This window comes from Trichosurus vulpecula, chromosome 3 (genome assembly GCF_011100635.1).
Source record: "Trichosurus vulpecula isolate mTriVul1 chromosome 3, mTriVul1.pri, whole genome shotgun sequence".
NCBI classification, from domain to species: domain Eukaryota; kingdom Metazoa; phylum Chordata; class Mammalia; order Diprotodontia; family Phalangeridae; genus Trichosurus; species Trichosurus vulpecula.
In genome coordinates, this window is record NC_050575.1 from 380,629,476 (window position 1) to 380,649,553 (window position 20,078).

Sequence of the window (20,078 nt, forward strand, 5' to 3'; positions counted from 1 at the left end):
GGAAAAGAGAGTAAATAAAGATAGATAGATATAGATTGACTGATTTTACTATGTGCCAGGCATTGGGTGAAAATATAAAGAGTATCTCTTTTGGTCCTCACAACCACACTGCAAGATACACAGACAAGGAGGGACTTGCCCAGAGTCACACAGCTAATGTCTGAAGCTGGATTTGCATTCAGGTCTTCCTGATTTCAGGCCCAGCACTCTATCTACTGCACATCTCACTGCTTACTTCACTTTTGCTACTCTACATACATAGTTTATATCATAATATTCCATTTACATTCACACATCAGAATTTGGTTAGCCATCCCCTAATGAATGAATATCTAATTTGTTTCCAGTTCTTTGCTACTACAAAAATGTTTTGGCATATAAAGGCCCTTTGATTTTATGACTGACCTTCTTGGGATATGTATCTAGTAGCAACGTCTTTGGGTCCAAGCATATATGGACACTTTAGTTAATTGGGCAATGATTGAGCAAATTATGGTATATAAATACACCAAATCCTATTGAGAGGCCGCGTGGCATGTGGGACACAGAGCCAGCAGAACAAGGACAGACCTCAGAGTAAGCAAGAGCAGGATTCATTCACACAAACTACCTGTGCGACCCTGGAACAGTCACAATTTCTTTCTGTAACCAAGGCAACTAGCCATTAAGACCAAAAGTTGCTAACAGTTAAAGATCTGCATTAGGAGAGTGAGTTCCCTACACTGATGAAATCACTGGTCTGGAGACCAAGAAATAAAAAAAAAAATCTTGAGGAATATGAGGAATTCAGAGGAAAAAACTTGTATTAAAAAAAAGAGAGAGCAAAGTAAGCAGAACCATTTACATGACTACTGCATGTGGAAGACCCGGATTGACGGTTGTTCTACTGGCAAAACTTTGTTACAAGAGGAGAGTGAAGAGCATATAAATAAATGATTGCGATGTGAAAAAGGACACTAATAAAAACTAGAAAAAAATAGGATATATTTCACCTTACAAAAAATTCATATGGCCTGCATATTTATTGAACACGCATCCCATATTAAAAAATTTTGGACATCCCCACCCTATACAAATAGAGCGGATGATATTGTCATTGAGGTAGTTTTACACTAAATTGAAAAGAGTCAAATTAGGTTTTATTATACAAAAGTTCACCCTATTATGCAGAGCTACACAAAATTCAAAACCAAAGTTAGGCAGCCCTCATATAGCAAGACTGGTCACAAGCCCAAAGACTTTTCTCATATCAATTTAATCTTCCTCTCACTCTGGAATGGTCTCTTCACATTCTTGGATAACTGCAAGTGTCCTTTGTTCACAGTCATAAATACCCTGCATTTTTAGTGTCACTGGCTAGCTAACAAGTCAATTCTACTGGGGGCAAAGGTTCTTTAACTGATGTCTTTATCCCTGGGAGGCTTCTCCTTCTCCGAGCTGCCAGCTCAATCTTCTGGACCAGTTCCACATCCCAACGATGAGTTACAAAGCTGAGCACAGATCCCGGCACCTCGCTCCCAACTCGGCCCACTCTGCCAGCTCTGTGAATATAGTCCTGCAAAGTTGGTGGGAAGTCGTAATTGATAACCAGCTCCACCCGAGTACTGTCCAGGCCCCGGGAAGCTATATCTGTACAGAGGAGAATGTTCCTGGTGCCGTTCTGGAAGGACTGGAAGATGCCCGCCCTCATTGTAGCAGGCATCTGTCCCTGGAGCCTCAAGTGTGGGACTTTGTGGTCATCCAGGATATAGCCCAGCCAGTTCACGGTGCTGGAGCTATTACAGAACACCAGGACAGGCCCTGACGAGCCAGGATTGTCTTTCCCACAGTGCTTGAGGATCTCTATCAGTTCAGTCACCTTCTCACTGCCCTTGATCCTTAGGAACCTCTGACTGACGTGAGGCATAACGCAGTGCAGCCTGGGGCTGGTGATGGTGGTGAGGCTGCCCAGGTCTGTGACTTTGCTCAACAGCTCTCCCACTCCCTCAGGAAAAGTGGCACCTACCAGCACCAGCTGGGCCCTGGGGTTGAAGGGGTCTTCCAGCTCAGCTTTGTGCTCGGCCACGGGGCTCTTGCCCAAGATGTACTCCACCAGCTCCAGGAAGCTCTCGTCCAGCAGGGTGTCCGCTTCGTCCAGCACCACGAAGCAGAGCTGCTCCAGGGTCAGCAGGCGCCCCTTCAGCGCCTTCCACAGGGCTCCAGGTGTGGCCACCAGCACATCGGCCGGGGGGTCCAGCGAGAGCTGCCGCCGGACGCTGCTCATGCCCCGGCCGCCGCCGATCTCCCGCACTTGCAGCGACAGGGCCCGGCCCAGAGGCCCCGCCACGGCCCGCACCTGCTCGGCCAGCTCTCGGGAGGGCACCAGCACGAGGGCTCGGGGCGCAGGGTGGGCGGTGGCCAGCCTGGGTCGGCTCAGTAGACGCTGCAGCAGGGGCAGCACGTAACTCAGGGTCTTTCCGCTGCCCGTCTCGGCCGCGCAGAGCAGGTGGCGGCCGCGGAGCAGCAGGGGCACGGCTTGGAGCTGCACCCACGTGGGCCGCACGACTCCGGGAGCGGCCTGCTTCAGGGCCTCCAGCACTCGGGGCTGCAGACCCAGCGCGGCGAAGCCGGCCCCGGCATCTTGCTCCGCCGCCCCCTCCTCGGCCCCGGCCGGCAGCGCGGGCGTCCCGCGGTGCGTGCGCTCGATGGAGAAATAGTCGCCTCGCGAGCGCCGGTGCTTCCAGCCGCGCGAGGCGAGCGGCGCGCGCTCCCAGCTGCCCAGCGTCAAACGCGCCGGCTGGCTGAATTCGGGCCGCCGCGCCGCGATCAACAGCGGCCCGGGCCGAAGCACCGCGGCCCGCGGCGCGGACCCGCCTCGAGCCCCCGCCCCACGCCGCAGCTGCAGAGGCTGCGGGACGCGGATCACGGGCAGCGGCTCCCGGGGCTCTTCCGAGGCCAGGCCCCGGCAGGGCCCACCTGGCCCCCGCAAGAGGAGCAGCAACAGGCGTGACGGAGCACGGAGCGCCATCACTCCGCGGCCCCTACCTCAAGCGGAGCGGGGCAGGCCGGGCGCGCCGCAGTGACGTCACCGTCGCACAGCGCTGACGCACTACGGAAGCGCACGTGCGAGGGGACGTGTGGGGCATCTCCAGATCGCCGAGTGTGCGAGGTTAGTCAGTCTCTAGAAGCGCGGCAGGGCATCGGGTCGGATTTCGGCTCCGCTCTCGCCCTGGCTGCCCCCGGAGTCAGGGCTTTGCGGAGGGTCGGGGCTCATCGGGGCAGGGTCCCCTTCGCCTCAGGACGGGCGGGGGCAGACCAGTGGCTACTGAGGTCTGCTGGCAAGGCGGGCGGAGAGGGTCGTTGCCGCGCCCTGGGGGAGGGACCTGGGTCCTTGTACTGAAGCTCCTGGGGGAACACTGAGTCTGGGGGCTCCTTGGTGCCGGGCGGCCTCTGTCTCGGGAGCCCGTGGGAGGAGCTGGACGGGTACGGGAGGACCGCCCTCCCCGCGTGGGCGCGGAAGGCTGCCCGATCCCGAGACCCCCGATGGGGCGTCCGTGAACATCCCACTTCGGACAATTACACAAGAACATCATTCTTTTGAGAGGGTGCGCAGGCTGCCCGGGTGGAAGCATAGACTCGTTCCCTGGGAGCTCCTTGTGGGGACCCTGGGTCATCCTCCGGTGGGGGGGGCGGGGCCTGGGGACCGAGAGGCTGACCTCTCAGGGTCCTGCGTGGGTCTTCGGACTTGGTGCAGCTTTCAGGGCCTGGACTCATCTCGATCCTTTGCTTTTCTCACCATGTCCAGCCAAGTCACCAAAATGACCTTCTCCCATTCATTCATTTCAACATTAAGCGCTCTACTAGGCATTGAAGGGCAGTCCAAAATCCAGATGAGACACTGTCTTTCCTCCCCCACCCCCCCAAGAGCTTAGCGTCTAGGAGAGAACTTAAGCAAGTAGAGAAAAAGGCTTGGATGGTAACTTGAGGGGGTAGACGGTATTAAGCAAGTATTTTTGGTATTAGAGACGCCCGAGTATGTTTGCACACGGTTGAACAACCAGCCTTTACTGAACACTTAGTATCTGGTGGCTTCACCTTGCCATGATTGCTACTGGAAAGACCTGGGCTTGAACAAAGAACACCCTTGCCACGATACCACCCAAATTTACCCAGATCGGAAGGATTCAGTGGAGTGGGAGTGATGTGGCCCAATGTATTAGGGAGCAAGGCAGCAGAGGAGGGAGGCACCTGGGCATAGGATTAAGGTTATCCTGGGATGGTTTACCCTATCAAGGAATTAGGGGCACTTCTTTCTGGGGAGGAGGAGGGAGGGGAGGATGTATGAAAAAGACACCTTTAGTGACTCCTCTAGGATCAGTCAGTGTCAGAGGTGGGTTCTGAACCTAGGTCTTCCTAACACTAAGTCAAGCGCTCTATCCACTCCACTAAGGGGACTCCACTTGTGTTGGCGTTGAGATAATGCTGTATAAACCGTGCATTTGTTATGAGAATATAAGAGAAAAGAGCGGTCTTGGTGGGGTCAGCCAGGAAAGGCTTCTTGGAAGTGAACTTTGAATTGGTGCTTGACTGAAGTAATAGACTGAAATTGGTGGAAAAGGAAGGACAGGCCATGTGACCAAAGTGAGGGATCCACAATCAACAGGATGTTTTTAAAGAGGCAGGCAGGCAGTTTATTTTTCTATTGCTGAAACACTTTGTATGACACCTTGAAATACGGACTCCTGTCCCCTGTCTTGTTCTATCATCTCCAGTCCCTGCTTCTCTCAATCTTTGAGACTTTCTCTCTACAGCTAGAAGCATAGAAAAAAGTCCACTGGATGTGAAGTCAGGAAGACCGGAGTTGGAATCTAGCCAAAGACTCTTGATAGCTGTATGACCCTGGGCAAGTAGTTAACCTCTGTCTGCCTCAGTTTTCCCTGTAAGATGGAGATAAGGATGGTGTCCACATCCTGGGATTGTTGTGAGGTTCGAATGAGATGTGAAGCATTTTGCAAACCTTAGAGCACCATATAAACACCAGCTATTATTATCTTCTGAGGCACTGAGGTGGCACAGTACATAGATACTGGGGCCGCAGTCAGGAAGACCCGAGTTTAAATCCTACCTCTGACACTTACCAATTGTGTGACATTTAAACTCTGCCTCAGTTTCCTTAACTGTAAAATGGGGTTCATAAGAGCATCTACCTCTCACGGTCGTTGTGTGAGACAATATTTGTAAAGTGTTTAGCACAGTGCCTGGTACATAGGAGGGACTTAATAAACCCTTGTTCCTTCTCCATTGTCACCCTCAGCGTTAACCACTTAAATTCAAACCTCTTATTATGCAATTTAGGGCTATCCTAACCTTCATCCATGTAATGCCTTTCATTTTTCATTACAGTCTTGCTCAACTAAACAATCCCAATTAGCAAGTGACTTTCTTACCTCCAAACCTTTGTATGTATTTTGTGGGTGTACTCTCCTCCCCTTCTGACTAGTTATGTTCACCCCTGCTGCCTTCTGATGCTAATGCAGAGTTGATGTAGTTGTCTGGCAGATGAGCCACAAGACACTTGGTAGAATGCAGTCTCTCCAGTGTACACATTAGCAGTTCTATTGGGTGGTGCTGGGTGTGGTGAGAAGAGTAGATTTGTAATTGGGGAAGATCTGGGTTTGGATCCTAGCTCTGATATTGACCAGCTGTGTGATCATAGGTGAGCCCCCTTCATCTTTTGAAGCTATTTGTTAAAATGTTCTAGTATTGTGTAAATGGCTATTTCTGTAACCATTCATACATGTCTTCTTAGGTTTCTCTGACTTAATCCTTTTGGTCATTTCTTACAATATAATAAGATCACATTACATTAATATAGTTTGCTCAGCCATCATCCAATGTATGAGCACCCCCATAAATTAGTTCTTTGCTACAGCAAAAAGGGCCTCTTTGTGAATATTTTAGCATCTATAGGTCCTTTTCTCTCTTTGATCTCTTTGAATATGTGCCCAGACCTTACATTTTAATAGGGAAAACCACATATCAAAAATTGTATGAGAGAGAGAAAGAAAGGCGGGTGGGAGTGAGGTAATCACCAAGCTAAGGCTTCTCATAGAAGGTGGGATTTGAGCTTAATCTTGGAGGAAGCTGGGAGGCCAAGAGGTGAGGAGGGAAAGCATTCCCGGCATGGGAGATAGGGGAAAAAAGTGAAATCTGGAGATGGAGTGTTGTGTGCCAGGAACAGCATGAAGGCTGTGTTGCCACATCTTAGAGTACAGGAGGGAAGCAGAGTGTAAGAAGACTAGAAAGGGAGGAAATGGCCAGGTTGTGTGAAGAGGTTTAAAGCCAAGCCAGTGGTTCTGTATTTGATCCTAGAGGAAGTAGAGAGCCACTGCAGTTGATTCACTCGGGGAAGGAGGGGGTGTTTTGGTGACACAGTCAGATCTGTCCTTTAGGAAAACCCTTTGGCATCTGAGTAAATAAATAGAAAATGCATTGGAGGGGGACAGTCCTAAGGAAGAAGGGACCAACCAGCATACTAGTGTCAGTCATCCGGGCAAGGGGTGATGAAGGGCCCCTGCCCCGGAGTGCTGGCTGTAGGAATGGAGAGAAAGCGCTGTATAAAAGCTGTGAAAGTAGAAACAGGACTTGGCAGCAAACGTGGAGAGTGAGAGGAAGGAGTTGAAAATGGCACCAAGATCATGAGCCTGGGTGATGGGGAGAATGCTGGTGTACTTAGCAGCGATAGGAAAGTGGGGAAGAGAGGAAGGGCTTGGGGGGGGAGAGAGAGAATTTTTGTTTTTGACATTGGGTTTGAGATGCCCATGAGATGGCCTAGTCAAGATGTCCAAAAGGCAGTTGGCGATGTGAGACTGGAGCTTAGGAGAGAAGTTAGGGCTTGGATATTTAGATCTGGGAGTCATCCGCATAGAGATTCTGACCATTGACCTCTCGGGGGCTGTCAAGGTGGCCAATGAAAATAGTGTGCGGGGGTTCTGTACTTTTTTTTGCATCATAGACTGCTCTGGCAGTTTGGTGAAGCCTGTGGACTCCTTCTTAGGATGATGTTTTTGACTGCATAAGATCACATTACTGTAGGGCAACTGGGTGGCACAGTGGATAGAGCATTGGCCCTGGAGTCAGGAGGACCTAAGTTCAAATGCAGCTTCAAACACTTGACACTTAATAGCTCCTGGGCTTGTCACTTAATCCCAATTGCCTTACCAAAAAAAAATACATTACTGCAATATGATTACAAAGGAAATCAATTGTATTGAAATAGTTATCCAAAAAAAAATTTTTTTTAAGAGTTTGGAGACCCCAGGTTACAAACCTCTGGTATATACAGAGAAGACAAGATGGCCTGGGACAGAGCCTTGAGAGACACTCACAGTTAGTGATTTAAAGAGAAAAAATTTATAGTATACTCTGAAATTTAGGCCCAAGTCTGTCAGAAACAATTTTAATATATATATCCAAGCCATTTAATAGGTTAGAGAGAGATATTGGTCTAAACTGCCCTGTTTCCAACATATCTCTCTGCCCCAAGAAGATTTCAGGTAACATTTATAGGAATGTTGAACAAGGAAAAGATCATAAAATGTTAAAATGCAGTTTGGGGTTAATATTCCAGAATAGCCACCCACTCAATTTCTTCCTGACTACTTCCCCTTAAAAAGTTCCTTCTTGTGCTCAATATCTTAATTCACTGGAAGATGACCAGTGGAGGTTAAAATGTACGGATTGCCCCAAAGAGTATTTTAGCAACACTGAAAAAAAATCACACAGCAAAGTTACTGGTGTTTAAAACAACCTGGTGTTCAAAACAATCTCTATAGGTGATTTTTTTTTTAATTTTTGCAAAGCATTACACCAAAATTTACGATTTACGATTCATAGTTGCTAGCAACTATTCACTCAGTCACTATTGTATGTGGGTGGAAAACAAAGCGGCCTCAAATAGTGACTGATAAAGTGACAGGAAGGGAAGTGGCATGCTGTGTGACAACATCACAAGAAAACAAGGGTGCTTTCTGACCCCACATTTTCCCAGAACTTCAAGCTGCTTATCTCGCTTGTGCTCATCCCACCCTTTCCTGCCTGTAATCTGCTCTCTCCATAGTGGAGTAAAGGGGGGACAGCTAGGTGGAACAGTGAGTACAGCACCGGCCCTGAAGTCAGGAGGACCTGAGTTGAGATCCAGCCTTAGACACTTGACATGCTTATTAGCTGTGTGACCTTGGGCAAGTCACTTAACCCCGATTGCCCTGCCTTCACCCTCCAAAAAAAAACATAGGGGTAGTCAAGAAGTCTGGGGTGACTGGAGGAGAGGTTTAGGGAAGGTCTTGAGGAGTAGTCTAAAGAGGATCTTGGGGTGACTAGAGGTCAAGACTCCAGGAGTGAGATTAAGGGTAGGAAATAGCTGAAGGCCACCTGGAGATAACAATACAGAGATTTGGGTCTAGGGTTAACTGAAGGCCTATGGCCTCACGTGAAGGCCAGATCAGGTGGGAGTAACAGTGAATAGTCATAGCTGATGTTCATATAAGGTTTACAAAATATTTTATCTCATTTGCTTAGCACAACAGCCCTGGGAGGTAATTACTACATCTGTAAAGTGGGGATAATGCTAAGGCTGAGAAAGGTTCATTTGACAGTCGATCAGCAGATATTTATTAAGCATTTATGTGCCAACTGGAGAGCTTGCATTCTAATGAGGGAGACAAGAAGTACACATATAAATATACGCAGCATAAATTCAAAACGAATACACACACATAGTTTGGGAGAGAGGGTCCAGATAGTTGGAGATGAAGTTTGGAAGCTGGAGTAGTGTGAATAAGCAGTAAAGAGAAGACCAGTTAGTTTTGTTGGGTTGCAAAATGCAGGAGGGGTAGTGATGTCCAGAGAGCCTGAAAAGATAGGCTAGGACTGGGTTGCGAAGCAGAAGAGTTTGTATTTGACCCTGGAGGATCCAGTGAAACCACTGGAGTTGATGAGCAGGGAAGTCACAGTCCAACATAGGCTTAGGGAGGATTACTTTGTGAGTAGTAGAGGGGATGGAATGGAGTGGGAGAGACTTGAGGCAAGGACACTTAATTAGGAGGCTGTTTCAGGAATTAAGGAGAGAGGTAATGAGGACCTGCACCAAGGTGATAGCCATGTTAGGAGAGACAGTGAATTAGTGTAAGAAATATTGGGAATCACACTTACTAGCCGTGTGACCTTGGGCAAGTCAGTTAACCCCAATTGCCTTGCCTTCCCCTCTCCAAAAAAAAAAAAAAAAAAGGACTCTCGGGAAGATAGGAACGGCAAGATTTAGCAGCTGATTGGCTTTGTAGGGCTGATGGAGAGGAGTTCAGGATCCCCTGGAGGTTATAAATCTGGGAGTCAGGAAGGATGATGGTACCCATCACAAGAATAGGGAAGTTTTAAAAGAGGGAGAGGATTGGGGAGGGGGGGACTTCAATTTTGTGCTTGAGACGTTTCTAAGGCAAATAGTTTGAAATGTCTAATAGGCAAGTGGTGAAAGCTTGAGGATGACTGGGGAAGAAGATTCCCCTCTGTGAATGGAGCTAATTAACCCATGGGAACTGATGAGGTTATCAAGAGAGTATGTAGGGAGAGCAGATGGTCTAGGAAAGAACCTTGGGAGGTATACACCCACAGTTAGGATTCATGACATTGATTTCGAGCCAGCAAATAAGACTGAGAAGTAGCAGTGAGATGGGTAGGAGAGCCAGGAGAGTCTCACCATGAAAACCAGAGAGGTGAGAGTATCCAGGGGGAGGGAGTGGTCAACTGCAGCAAGTTGAAAAGGTTGAGGTTTGGAAAAGACCATCAGATTTGGCGACAGAGAGGTTGTTGGAGAAAGTGGAGTGGGACAATTAGGTCAGAAGCCACACTGCAAAGGGTGGACTAGTGAGTGAGAGGAGAGGAAGTGGAGGCAATGTGCGGGGATGACTTTTTCCAGGATTTTAGCTGACAGAGGGAGGAGAAATAGGAGAAAATAGCTTGAGGTGAAGCACAGTGATAAGGAATGGTTTTTGTTGTTGTTTTTAAGGATAGAGGAGACTTGAGAAAACTGGACGGCCTTAGGAAGGGAAGGTTGAAGATTTGAGGGGGTGGGGATGATTGAGATTTTAGTCTGCCAGAGAAGACCAAAGAGAATGGGATTGAGTGCCAGTGGAGAGGAGCTGGCCCGGCCAGGGGAAGGACTGCTCATTGTCAGGGGTTTGGGGGTGGTGGTGCTGGGAGGAAGAGGATGGAGGATGATGTCAAGGGACTCAACTTGCCATGGGCATCCAGCTAGGAATTATTGCAGGCAGGATGGGAGATTGTCTCTCCTGACTTCATATCTAGCACTCTTTTCTCCTACACCTTAATTCCTCTTTTTAAAAATATTTTTGTTGATGTCTTTGGGTTTTTTGCACTATCATTTTCCCCGTTGTCCCTTTCTCACTCCCCCTACAGCCATCCCGTATAAAAATAAGTTTTTTAAAGACAAAAAAGAAAAGAAAAGATTTAAAAATTAGCATATTTGATCAATAGTTTGAAAAGGTCTGAAAAGAATTGGATCTCTGCAAAGAGGTGGAGTATCTTCTCATATCTCTTCTTTCAAGCCATGTTTGTTTTTTATAATTTTACAGCATTTTACTTTTGATTTTGCATGTGTGTCTGCGTGTGTGCATGTCATCTTTCATTCTACCTTAGTGTAGTCGTGTATGTTGTTTTCTTGGCTCTGCTTACTTCGTTTGTATCAGTTCATACAGATCCTTCCATGCCTCTCTGTAGTCATCATATTTGTCATTTCTTACAGCACAGTAATATTCCATTACATTCATGTGCCACAATTTATTTAGCTATTCTCTCAATCAGTGGGCATCTACTTTGTTTCAAATTCTTTAATATCACAAAAAAAATGTTGCTGTAAATATTTTGTTGTACGTGGGGATTTTACTCTTGTCATTGGCCTCTTTGGGGTATAAATCTAGTGGTGTGCTCTTGGTCAAAGAGTATGGACATTTTAATAGTTTTATTTGCATAATTTCAAATTGTTTTCCAAAATGGTTGTACTATTTCCCAGCTCCACCAACAATGCGCTAGTGTGCCTATCTCCCTACAACCCCTTCAAACATTGACTATTCTCATCTTTGCCAATTTACAGGTATACCATAATTTCTCAGTCACTCATCCTTGAAGTCTTCTCTTGATTAAATTGATTGATATTGAAACAACAGCAATATTTTAAACAATAGTCGTTTGTTGGATCTCAAGTGACATTGACAAAGACTGACTTCGGTGTGGGATAGCCTAACATAATATCTGAATTTTATTCAGAATTATAATAACGATGATGCAGTTTTGCATAAATTGAAGACATAAGTATTCATTGCTGATTACTATTTCTCTTAATTCGGGAATGTGTGTAAATAAATAGATTGTGTAAATATAACTATCACTAGTGATCCACCCATCTATGTAGGCAAATTGAATACAAACATATACGTAAGTTAGGAACGCTGATTATAAAACAGATTGGGCCAGACCGAGAAAAGCTGTGGCCTGTCCACAACGCTATAGAAAAGCAAGCATGCAAACCGGCCTTTGGGTTGGATGTGGCTACGCTTCATATAGAGGGGCTGGGGTGTTGGTTTGCTGACTTTCTTTTCTTAGGATTCCTGCAAAGCCTACAAGGATTGGACAGAGCACAAAAGGGATATAGAAATGAGAAAAAGCTGCAAACACTGGCCAGTTCTGGTGCTATCTGGCTAGGAACTGGGTCTCTTTGTTCACTTTCAGCTTTCCAGTTCTGTGTCCTAAGTTCGACACATTTATTGGGCACCTGTTACATACAAGAAAGGCATCCTGCTTACTTTTAGGGTGATAAAGATAAAAACCTAGATAGTCTGTTAGGCAGCTAAGTGTAATTCAAGGTAGGGAGTTGGGGGGCAAATGAGAGACTCAGGTGCATGCTCTGGGAATAGTTGAGGAGGCAGAGAGTCCTTTGAACTGAGGGGACATCAGGTCAGACTCTCGAGTCAAACTTTGAAGGAAGATTATTTGACAGGCAAACGTGAAAAGGGAGTATATTTCAGTTCTAGATGAACGCCAAAGACAGTGATGAGAGGTTGGGGCTACAACGTAGAGGGTCAGAGGGGAATAGTGGCCCCAGATTGTGGCTTCGATGCCAGGCCAAGGAGCACTTGTATAAGTAGGAGATAGAGAGCCAGCGACGGTGGCTCTGTTGTTTTAACTCTGTTTCCAGAGACTTATTGAGCATTTACAACTGCATGTCCAAGGCACCGGTAGAAATTGTAGGAGCTGTAAAAACGAGGAAGACGATTCGCCATCAAAGAGTTTATAGTCTATTAATAGTGTTCTAAGTTTGATTTCAGTGTTAGATGACCATATCTTAGTTGTACAAGGCAAGGGAGGTAGATAGAGGTTAAGTTACTTGCCCAGGGTCACAGAGCTAGTATATATCTGAGGCTGGATTTGAACTTAGGTCTTCCTGAGGCCAGGCCCAGTGCTCTGTTGTCTCTGCCACTTGACAGTCCTTCAGTTAAGTTCTTCTGGTGCCTCATGATGGTATGGATGTGACCCTTGGTTCGAAAAACCATGCCAGTGCATCCAGAAGCTTTGTTAGCCCCAACAATGCCAGAGAAGCTTCGGAAATAGGCCTAGCAACAGACTTTGAGTGTCTGCAGTCCAGGGACCAGCCTAGTTAAGTTTGGCCAGGTTTGCTGCAAGAGGTTGAATTTTTCAGCCTTAGTGGCCTGCAAATTCATTCTAGTAAAGCTATAGACAGGTCATGTTCTAGGTAGGTGAAGTGGATACCCACCGACACTCATGAAATCTCAGTGCTTTGAAGTGTTTAAGTAAACAAACAATTGAAAAGTAAAGCAGGTGAAGCTACAGTATTTCCTCAATTCATGAAAAGCTGTATGATTAAAAAACATAAATGATAGGAAATCTGGGTGACAAGCCAGAGCACAGTGTCCTGCTGCACCTTCTCCAATACTGCCCTTTCCAAGCCGATGTCTGGGAGCCCCCCAAGAAAGCCAGCCTCTAAACCAGGAAGACCAGGCCAAAAGTCTCAGCTCTGACATGTGCTGCCTGTGTGACTCTGGGCAACTTATTTAATCTGTTGGTGCTCTAGCAGTTCTGAGACTACAGGGTGTTCTGAAAGCTTTAAGTTATTAAAGCTTAAATTAGCACTAAGATTCCTTTAGACATCCTTTATGAACTGCGGAAAATATACCAACCTGAATTGCTAGAGGGAATTTGCTCATCTGGGATTTCCATGTATCAGTGAAATAACATGTCCAATCCCTAATGTCCTAAATTCTGTTTTGATGTTACCATGCTACACAGTGAATGCTGGGAAGGGTATAGAAAGAGACAATACCGATGAGAGGGTGTGGGTGGCTTGCTGTGCTCTGTGCTGGGGAAGGGAATATTACTTGCACCTGTGAGATCACGACTCTGTTGCATGGGATTGTCATCCAAACTCTGTGAGGTGGCTTGCTCAGGGACATGCAATTTGTAATTGTCAGGGCTGAAGCTCAAAACCCAGACTGTCAGATGATGCCAGGTCCATTAATTCCTTCTATTAATCTACACCTAGATCAATTAATCAACAGGCATTTATTCAGCAACCACTATATGCCAGGGACCATGTTAAGGATTGGATATACAAAGATGAAAAAAGGGTATAGTGTGTGTGTGTGTGTGTGTGTGTGTGTGTGTGTGTGTGTGTGTGTGTGATCTAGGCTTCAGAGCAAGAGCCTTCCCAGAACAGATGTGGCCACTCTGGATAGATTCACGCAGACTAGGTTCCTTCCTGGACAAGTCTGACCCAAAAGAGAGGGGAGTCAGAACTTTCCTCCTGTCTCAGGCTTATTATATCTCCTGATATTCCAGGCTTGTTATATTCCCCCAAAAGTAAGCCCATTCTTCCCTTCTTGGAAGAGATTTGATATTTAGAAGGAGAAAATAGCAGAATTCTAGGAGACTGGGAACTTGAGAGACTGGTGAAAAAGTATTGTTACGCTGGACTAAAGTGGTTGTGTCTTATTGGGGTTCCTTGTTGCAGGAGATTTTGGTATCAAACAGCTTAGGAAGATTCCTAAAAAGAATGGGGTTAATGTTTATATAACTAGTGTATCTCTGCAAGCCTATTGCATGAGAATCTTATCATTCCTGTATGCTCTGATACCAGTCTCCATCCAACTGTAGGTAAAGCATTCAGCTTGTAACGACTGACTGATTATTTCCTTAGCTGGGGTGACATTTTGAAGGTTTGCTGTCCTTTGAAGCATCTAACAATGGAGTTGCAGCATCTAACAACGTAACTCAGGTATAACTTACACGATTGCAATTGATTGTTCTGAACGAGGTATCCACGTTTACAATTACAGTGGGACTCTCTCCTCCCATAGAAGCAAATTGTTTCAGTGTATTCAGGTCCCAGTGCTAAATCTTAGCAGCTGGGTGACCACAGAGAAGTCTCTAAGCCTCAGTTTCTTGATCTGCAAAATGGAAGTGATAGTACCTACACTAACTACATCACAGGGTTGTTGTGAAGTCATTGATACTACCGTCATAATGTGCTGAAACATCAGATGCTGTGTGACTGAAAAGGAAAGAAATCCAGTTGTATTTCATTATAGAAGATACCCATTTTTCAGTATGAAACGCAGATAAGTAGGACAAAGTTGAAAGTATGTTTAGTTTGTTGTTTACTTAGAGGGAGAAGCAAGTTGTATGCAGCTAGGTGTGTAATGCTCTTTTTCTCTTCTGCTTTTATGTGGAAATGCTTGTTTTATTTGGTGATAAGTTCAGAGTTTTAAAAAACTTTTTGAAAGACAAAATACCCTCACCATTCCACTGTTTTTCTGGCTGTCAGAGAAGCAAGTGCTTACTAGTTGGTCTGGAACTTGAACATCTGTTGATAGCTTCTTCTGAGAGAATGATTGTGCAGGTTGGGAGCCAGGGTACCATAGGAAGAGTTGAGTGGTATGTGAAGCTGGTGCACTCAGATGAAATTAGGGCAGGACAGGCATTTGGAGGGAGAACAGTGCCACAACTGGGAGTGGTGAGTGTTTGGCAGAGATTGAAGTAGTTTACCGGAATCAGAGTGTGAACTAATTGCTAGTGGGTTGCCACCCTCTGCTCCTCTCCCCCTCCCCCTTTCCACATAATGCCAGTGAGCCATGATGATGCTTGTGAATCATGATGAAAGGCTGTAAGGTCAGATTTCCTTTCATATAGTATGTATGCATTGTGGGTTCTGAACTCCCTCCAGGGTTCTGTTTTCAATGGAGATTACTGGGGAAGGGGGGACAGAATAATTGGGATAATGTGACAGTCTGTCTCACATCCACCCTTCCTTTCCATTTACCATATACACAGACTATTGCTGTTAATATCAGCATTCTTGCAGTGATTCTGTAGGACTATGAGTCATTGAATACCATTGTTTCTGAAGAATTAAGGTTTCACGTTATCCAGAGGGTAATGGAGAGATAAATCGTAGCTGTGAGCAGCCCTCAGAACATTACCAGTGAAAAATTGCTCAGTAGTAGTGACCTAAGGGATATTGTTTGAGAGATCTATGACCAGCAAGAGGTCAACTGGCCAAGTTTTAATATGGCTATTCAGCAGACAGCCCATATGTTACATTGGAATCCAGCCAGGGGCAAGAGAGCTAGAGGAAGGCCTTTGGAGGATAGGAATAAAAATAACCACAGAAGAAAAGGAGTGAATGGGCTACAGTTGGCACCTTTAGGGGTACTCACACTTAGGAGAACCTGGGTCTTATTCCTTTATTTTAACACCAGTATCTTTCTGGTGATGTTGTATGATCACCAAATCGTGGAATACAATCTGGGAAGACTCTTAGTTCAGCATCATTCAGAGGACAGTGGGAGTGAGGACTCTGGGTTGATGATACCTCACAGCTTATATAATGCTTTAAGGTTTTAAAATGCATTTCTTATGGTAACCCTGGGAATTGTCAGGTGTATGTACTATTGTATCCGTTTCACAGATGAGGAAACAGGCTTGGAGGTAAAGTGGCTTGGCCAAGGTCACACAGCTAGTAAGTATCTGGGAGGATTTGAATTCAAGTCTCCTGAGTCCAAATCTTTTCCCCACTATGCCATCCATGTAATTTCATTTGTTGCTTTCCCTGGAGGCTGTTACAGAACCTAGAATTTGCAGTTAGCCTGAAAGCCCAGAAGTTTTCTTTTTCCTGCAGTAGTTTGTCCAGGCAGACAGTGTTTTAGGTTATCTAACTTTTAATTGAAACAAAAGCTTCCTGTCCCAGAGGTGTCTGTGTGAATAGATCTTTATCACCTCTGTGCACTTGCTAGACTGAACTTCTCAAAGACAAAATGTATTTTCTGTTGTTGAAAGATGCCTTCTGGGACGTATTTCAAAGTCTGGGGCTTCTAAAGTGAACTTTGAGGCAGTTTTTGGTGTTTACATCACCAATAAAGAAAGGAATGTGTCATTAGCTTCCATTATGAAATTGATGTTAACAGAGGAAGAGGGGAGAGGGTTACAGAAGCGAATAAGACGCCGTTGGTGTGTTATGCAAACCCATATATACTTTTTAGTGAGGGAGAGATCAAATTGAGTATTTTGGAGCTCAAGTTTTGTTTACATTTTATTTTGTTTGTTAATGGTTTTAATGTTTATAATAAAACTTGAAAAGAAAATGAGTATTTAAATACATATTTAGAATGGAAATAGTCAAACCTTTGCCCTTATATTTATATTTTCCCCTTGATAGGCATATCACTTTTTTTTTCTTCAAAACTGAATGTAGTATGATCTGATTTCCTTTCTGGGTGATCTTGGTCAGTTTGGTTGCTTAAAAATTTCCTAGCTTTCATCATCAATTAATAAGCTGAAGCAGGTTTAAAGAATAAGCCTAATGGGGAAGAGACCCAAAACTGTGTCACATTGGAAGTGTAAGGAACTGGGGGTATTTATCTTAGAACAAGTAGCCTTAGGCTACTGTTTTATTGTGTGTGTAGTTTTTTGGTTTTTTTTTTTTTACTATCCACTGTTTTCAGATATCTGAAGGCTATTCTACGGAAGAAGGCTTAGCTATTTTCTGTATGACTCTACAGAGCAGTATGATAACCAATGGATAGGAGTTACAGGGAGACAGGTGATAGGGCAGTCAGTGTAAGGAAAGACTTCTCGACGGTTCAAACTGCCCAATGGTGGTGTGAGCTCCCTAATGGTGAGCTTCCTGCTCCTGGAGATATTCAGGCACAACCATCGGTTAAGGATATATTCTGCACCAAGTAGGAGTTGTCTAAGCATATTTTTGTGACGTTTTTCAGTAGTTTATTATGGGACCTAAGACAGACTGTGTGTGCGTTCCAAAGACCAATCTAGCTTCATTTGGAGAGGCTCATCACTGTTAACTATAAGGTGACAAATTGCTCTGCCATAGCAACTTTGCAAGGAGACCAAAGTTGTACAGAGGTTGCCATCTGCGTTGGTGGGGGCAGTGCTCACAATGACGAAATCATAAATCCCAAAGCTTCCCTTTATAGGGAGTTGAGAATTTTCCAGCTAGCTCCGTTTCCCATCAGCTACGCTTGTTTGGTTTACATGCCAGGAACATCATGCCTCCCCCAGGACAAGCTCACCAACCTCAAATCTCATCTTCAAGGAGATTAAATCAGCTTTGATACTTTTCCCTTTGATTCTGAATTTTCCAGCTAACTTCACTTTCTGTCAGCTGTGCTGCTTGATTTCATCATGCCAGAGGGGCTGAGACCTTCTAGCACCCGATACCTGATCCATCTACCCACCCCTACCTTTTCAGCTTCCTTTCCTGTTAGACTGTAAGCTCCTTGAGGGCAAGGACCGTCTTTGTCTTATTTACATCCCCAGCACTTAGCACAGTGCCTGACGAGTAGTAGTAGTTGCTTAACAAATGTTTATTGGTTGTGACTGTGAAGTAAATTTCTTAGTAACATTATAGTCTTGCAACAGGATTTAGACTCTTGTAAAACTCAGATTATTAAACCTAAATAATCCACATGGAAGCTTGACCAGTTTTCTTTTTTCCTCAACTCTGTAGGCTTTTAAAAATTATTTCCTTCTCAATTAGCAAAAACCTATCTCCTCTCCCTCCCTCCTTCTCCTCATTCTTATTTCCCCACTGAGAAAGAAAGAAAAACAAAACTCCTTCTATAGACATAGTCAAGCAAAATCAATTCCCATATTGGCTGTGTCCCCCCCACCCCTCAAAAAAATTAGGTCACAGTTTGCACTCTGAGCCCATCACCTTTATCTACAGGTAGATAGTACGTTTCATCATGAGTTCTCTGTAATCACAATTGGTCATGGTATTGATCAGAGTTCCTAAGTCTCTCAAAGGTGTTTATCTTTTTAATTGTGTGGTTATTATGTAAATTGTTTTCTTGCCTCCACTCATTCACTCTGTATCAGTTTATACAAGTCTTCCCAGGTTTCTCCAAAACCATCCACTTCATCATTTCTTATAGCCCAGTTGGACTTGGGCTATACCCGATCAATTTGTTCTCATCCGCTAAACCAGGCAGTATTTTATAAATTAAAGCTCCAGTAGCACAGCTGTGTACAACAATGTGTATGTGTGTATGTGCGTGCGCATGTGTGTGCACGTGCACACGTGTGTGTGTGTATGTATGGTGTTTGTATGTATTTTAATTCCTCTGAGAGCCTTTGTGGCTTTGGGGGTCATAAGTCAGGTATTGTTGGCTTCCTATTATTATTTTCCTCCTTAAGTATTGATAATACTGATACAACCTTCTTGCCTTGATGACTTTTTTATGGAACTAACTAGTCAGATCAAAAGAAACACGGTGAATCAGGGGAGAGAGTACCCTGGATCAGACACAAGATGAAAGTAAGAACCATCACTTTGGACGTTAGAGATGATTTTCCCTTCTGACTCTTGTTTCCTGTTTCAGCTCCCAGCAGAGGAGGAATGATTGTGAACAATCTCACGCTGTGTTACCAGGGCAAAGTCATCCTGGCCCCTATGGTTCGAGTAGGGACTCTCCCCATGCGTCTTTTGGCTTTGGATTATGGAGCTGACATAGTCTACTGTGAGGTAAGAAGGCTCCAGAGCTCCCTAGGGTGGCCTTCCCCCACTGGGCTCTTTCTGGTGTATGGGAGGATTCACCGAAGCCCCTGCACTCATTTTTCAGAGACCTTCTGGAGCCATGCAGAAGAAGGAAATGTGTGTTTAACATGTGGGCATGCCTGCACAGGTGTTCCTGAATGAATTGTTTTGGCTGAGGAGATCTCAGTGTTGAAAGCCTGGCATTAGTGGATGCCAAGTAGTCTCAGGTCTCTGGCCTGGTCTGTTCTTTGTAGGCAGGTTGTGGATCTGAAGGGGAGATGCGTGAATGTAGGTACAAAGTCTTGTTTCTTCCATCTTGGAGACTGGTCTGTTTCAGGTTCGGCTCCAGAAAAGGAGGCCAACCTAGGAACCTGGGTCTGTTCTTGATCTGCCTTGGGGGGTATGTTCCAGAGTGGCCTTGGGTGACCTGGGATCTACTCTGGAACAGTCCTGAGCCTCAAGCTAGAATACAGACTCTGGCCTGAATGCAAACTAGCCTGAGGTCTTGGGGTCATCTGGAGGGTAAAGGATGCTGCGCAGAGTTGGGCCCGATGTCAGTACTTTCCTCTTCTGTAAAGTTCAGCTAGATGAGGTTCATCTCTGAATTCTGTGATTTAGTCTGTAAGAGCATATATGTGCATTCATTTGCTTCCATGACTCTTGTCCCTCCTCCCTCGTGGACTTTGTGCTCCTTACTCACACATTCTTTTTTCCATCGTCATGCTCATTGTGCACATTCTGGTTCTGCTTCTTCGCTTTGGACTCCTTCAGTCAAGTTTTCCCTCATTTGGTTCAAATCGTTCCTTTATTAACGTCATAGACACTTAGGAGATAAAGACAAAAATGAAACAGTTTATACTCTTGAGGAGAAACAACATATACGTAGAATATTCAATACAGAATCTATACCACGTAGTTTGCTCAGTAGAAATATATGAGAATGATGAAGGGCAAACTCCCA

At 45.2% G+C, this 20,078-nt stretch overlaps 2 protein-coding genes across 2 annotated transcripts in view; one reads left to right on the forward strand and one right to left on the reverse strand.

The window, feature by feature from the left end:
• Positions 1-986: 986 nt before the first annotated feature.
• DDX28 (DEAD-box helicase 28) lies at positions 987-3,054 on the reverse strand. The gene has a single exon (XM_036751457.1). It carries the CDS (start codon positions 3,005-3,007, stop codon positions 1,361-1,363), a length of 1,647 nt encoding a protein of 548 aa, XP_036607352.1. The 5' UTR covers positions 3,008-3,054; the 3' UTR covers positions 987-1,360.
• Positions 2,746-20,078, forward strand: part of DUS2 (dihydrouridine synthase 2) — a 62,024-nt gene continuing 44,691 nt past the window's right edge. The window contains exons 1-2 of the mRNA XM_036751458.1: positions 2,746-3,148; positions 18,963-19,105. Coding sequence (XP_036607353.1) covers positions 18,980-19,105 — 126 coding nt within the window. The 5' untranslated portion in view covers positions 2,746-3,148; positions 18,963-18,979. The remainder of the gene's footprint in view (positions 3,149-18,962; positions 19,106-20,078) is intronic.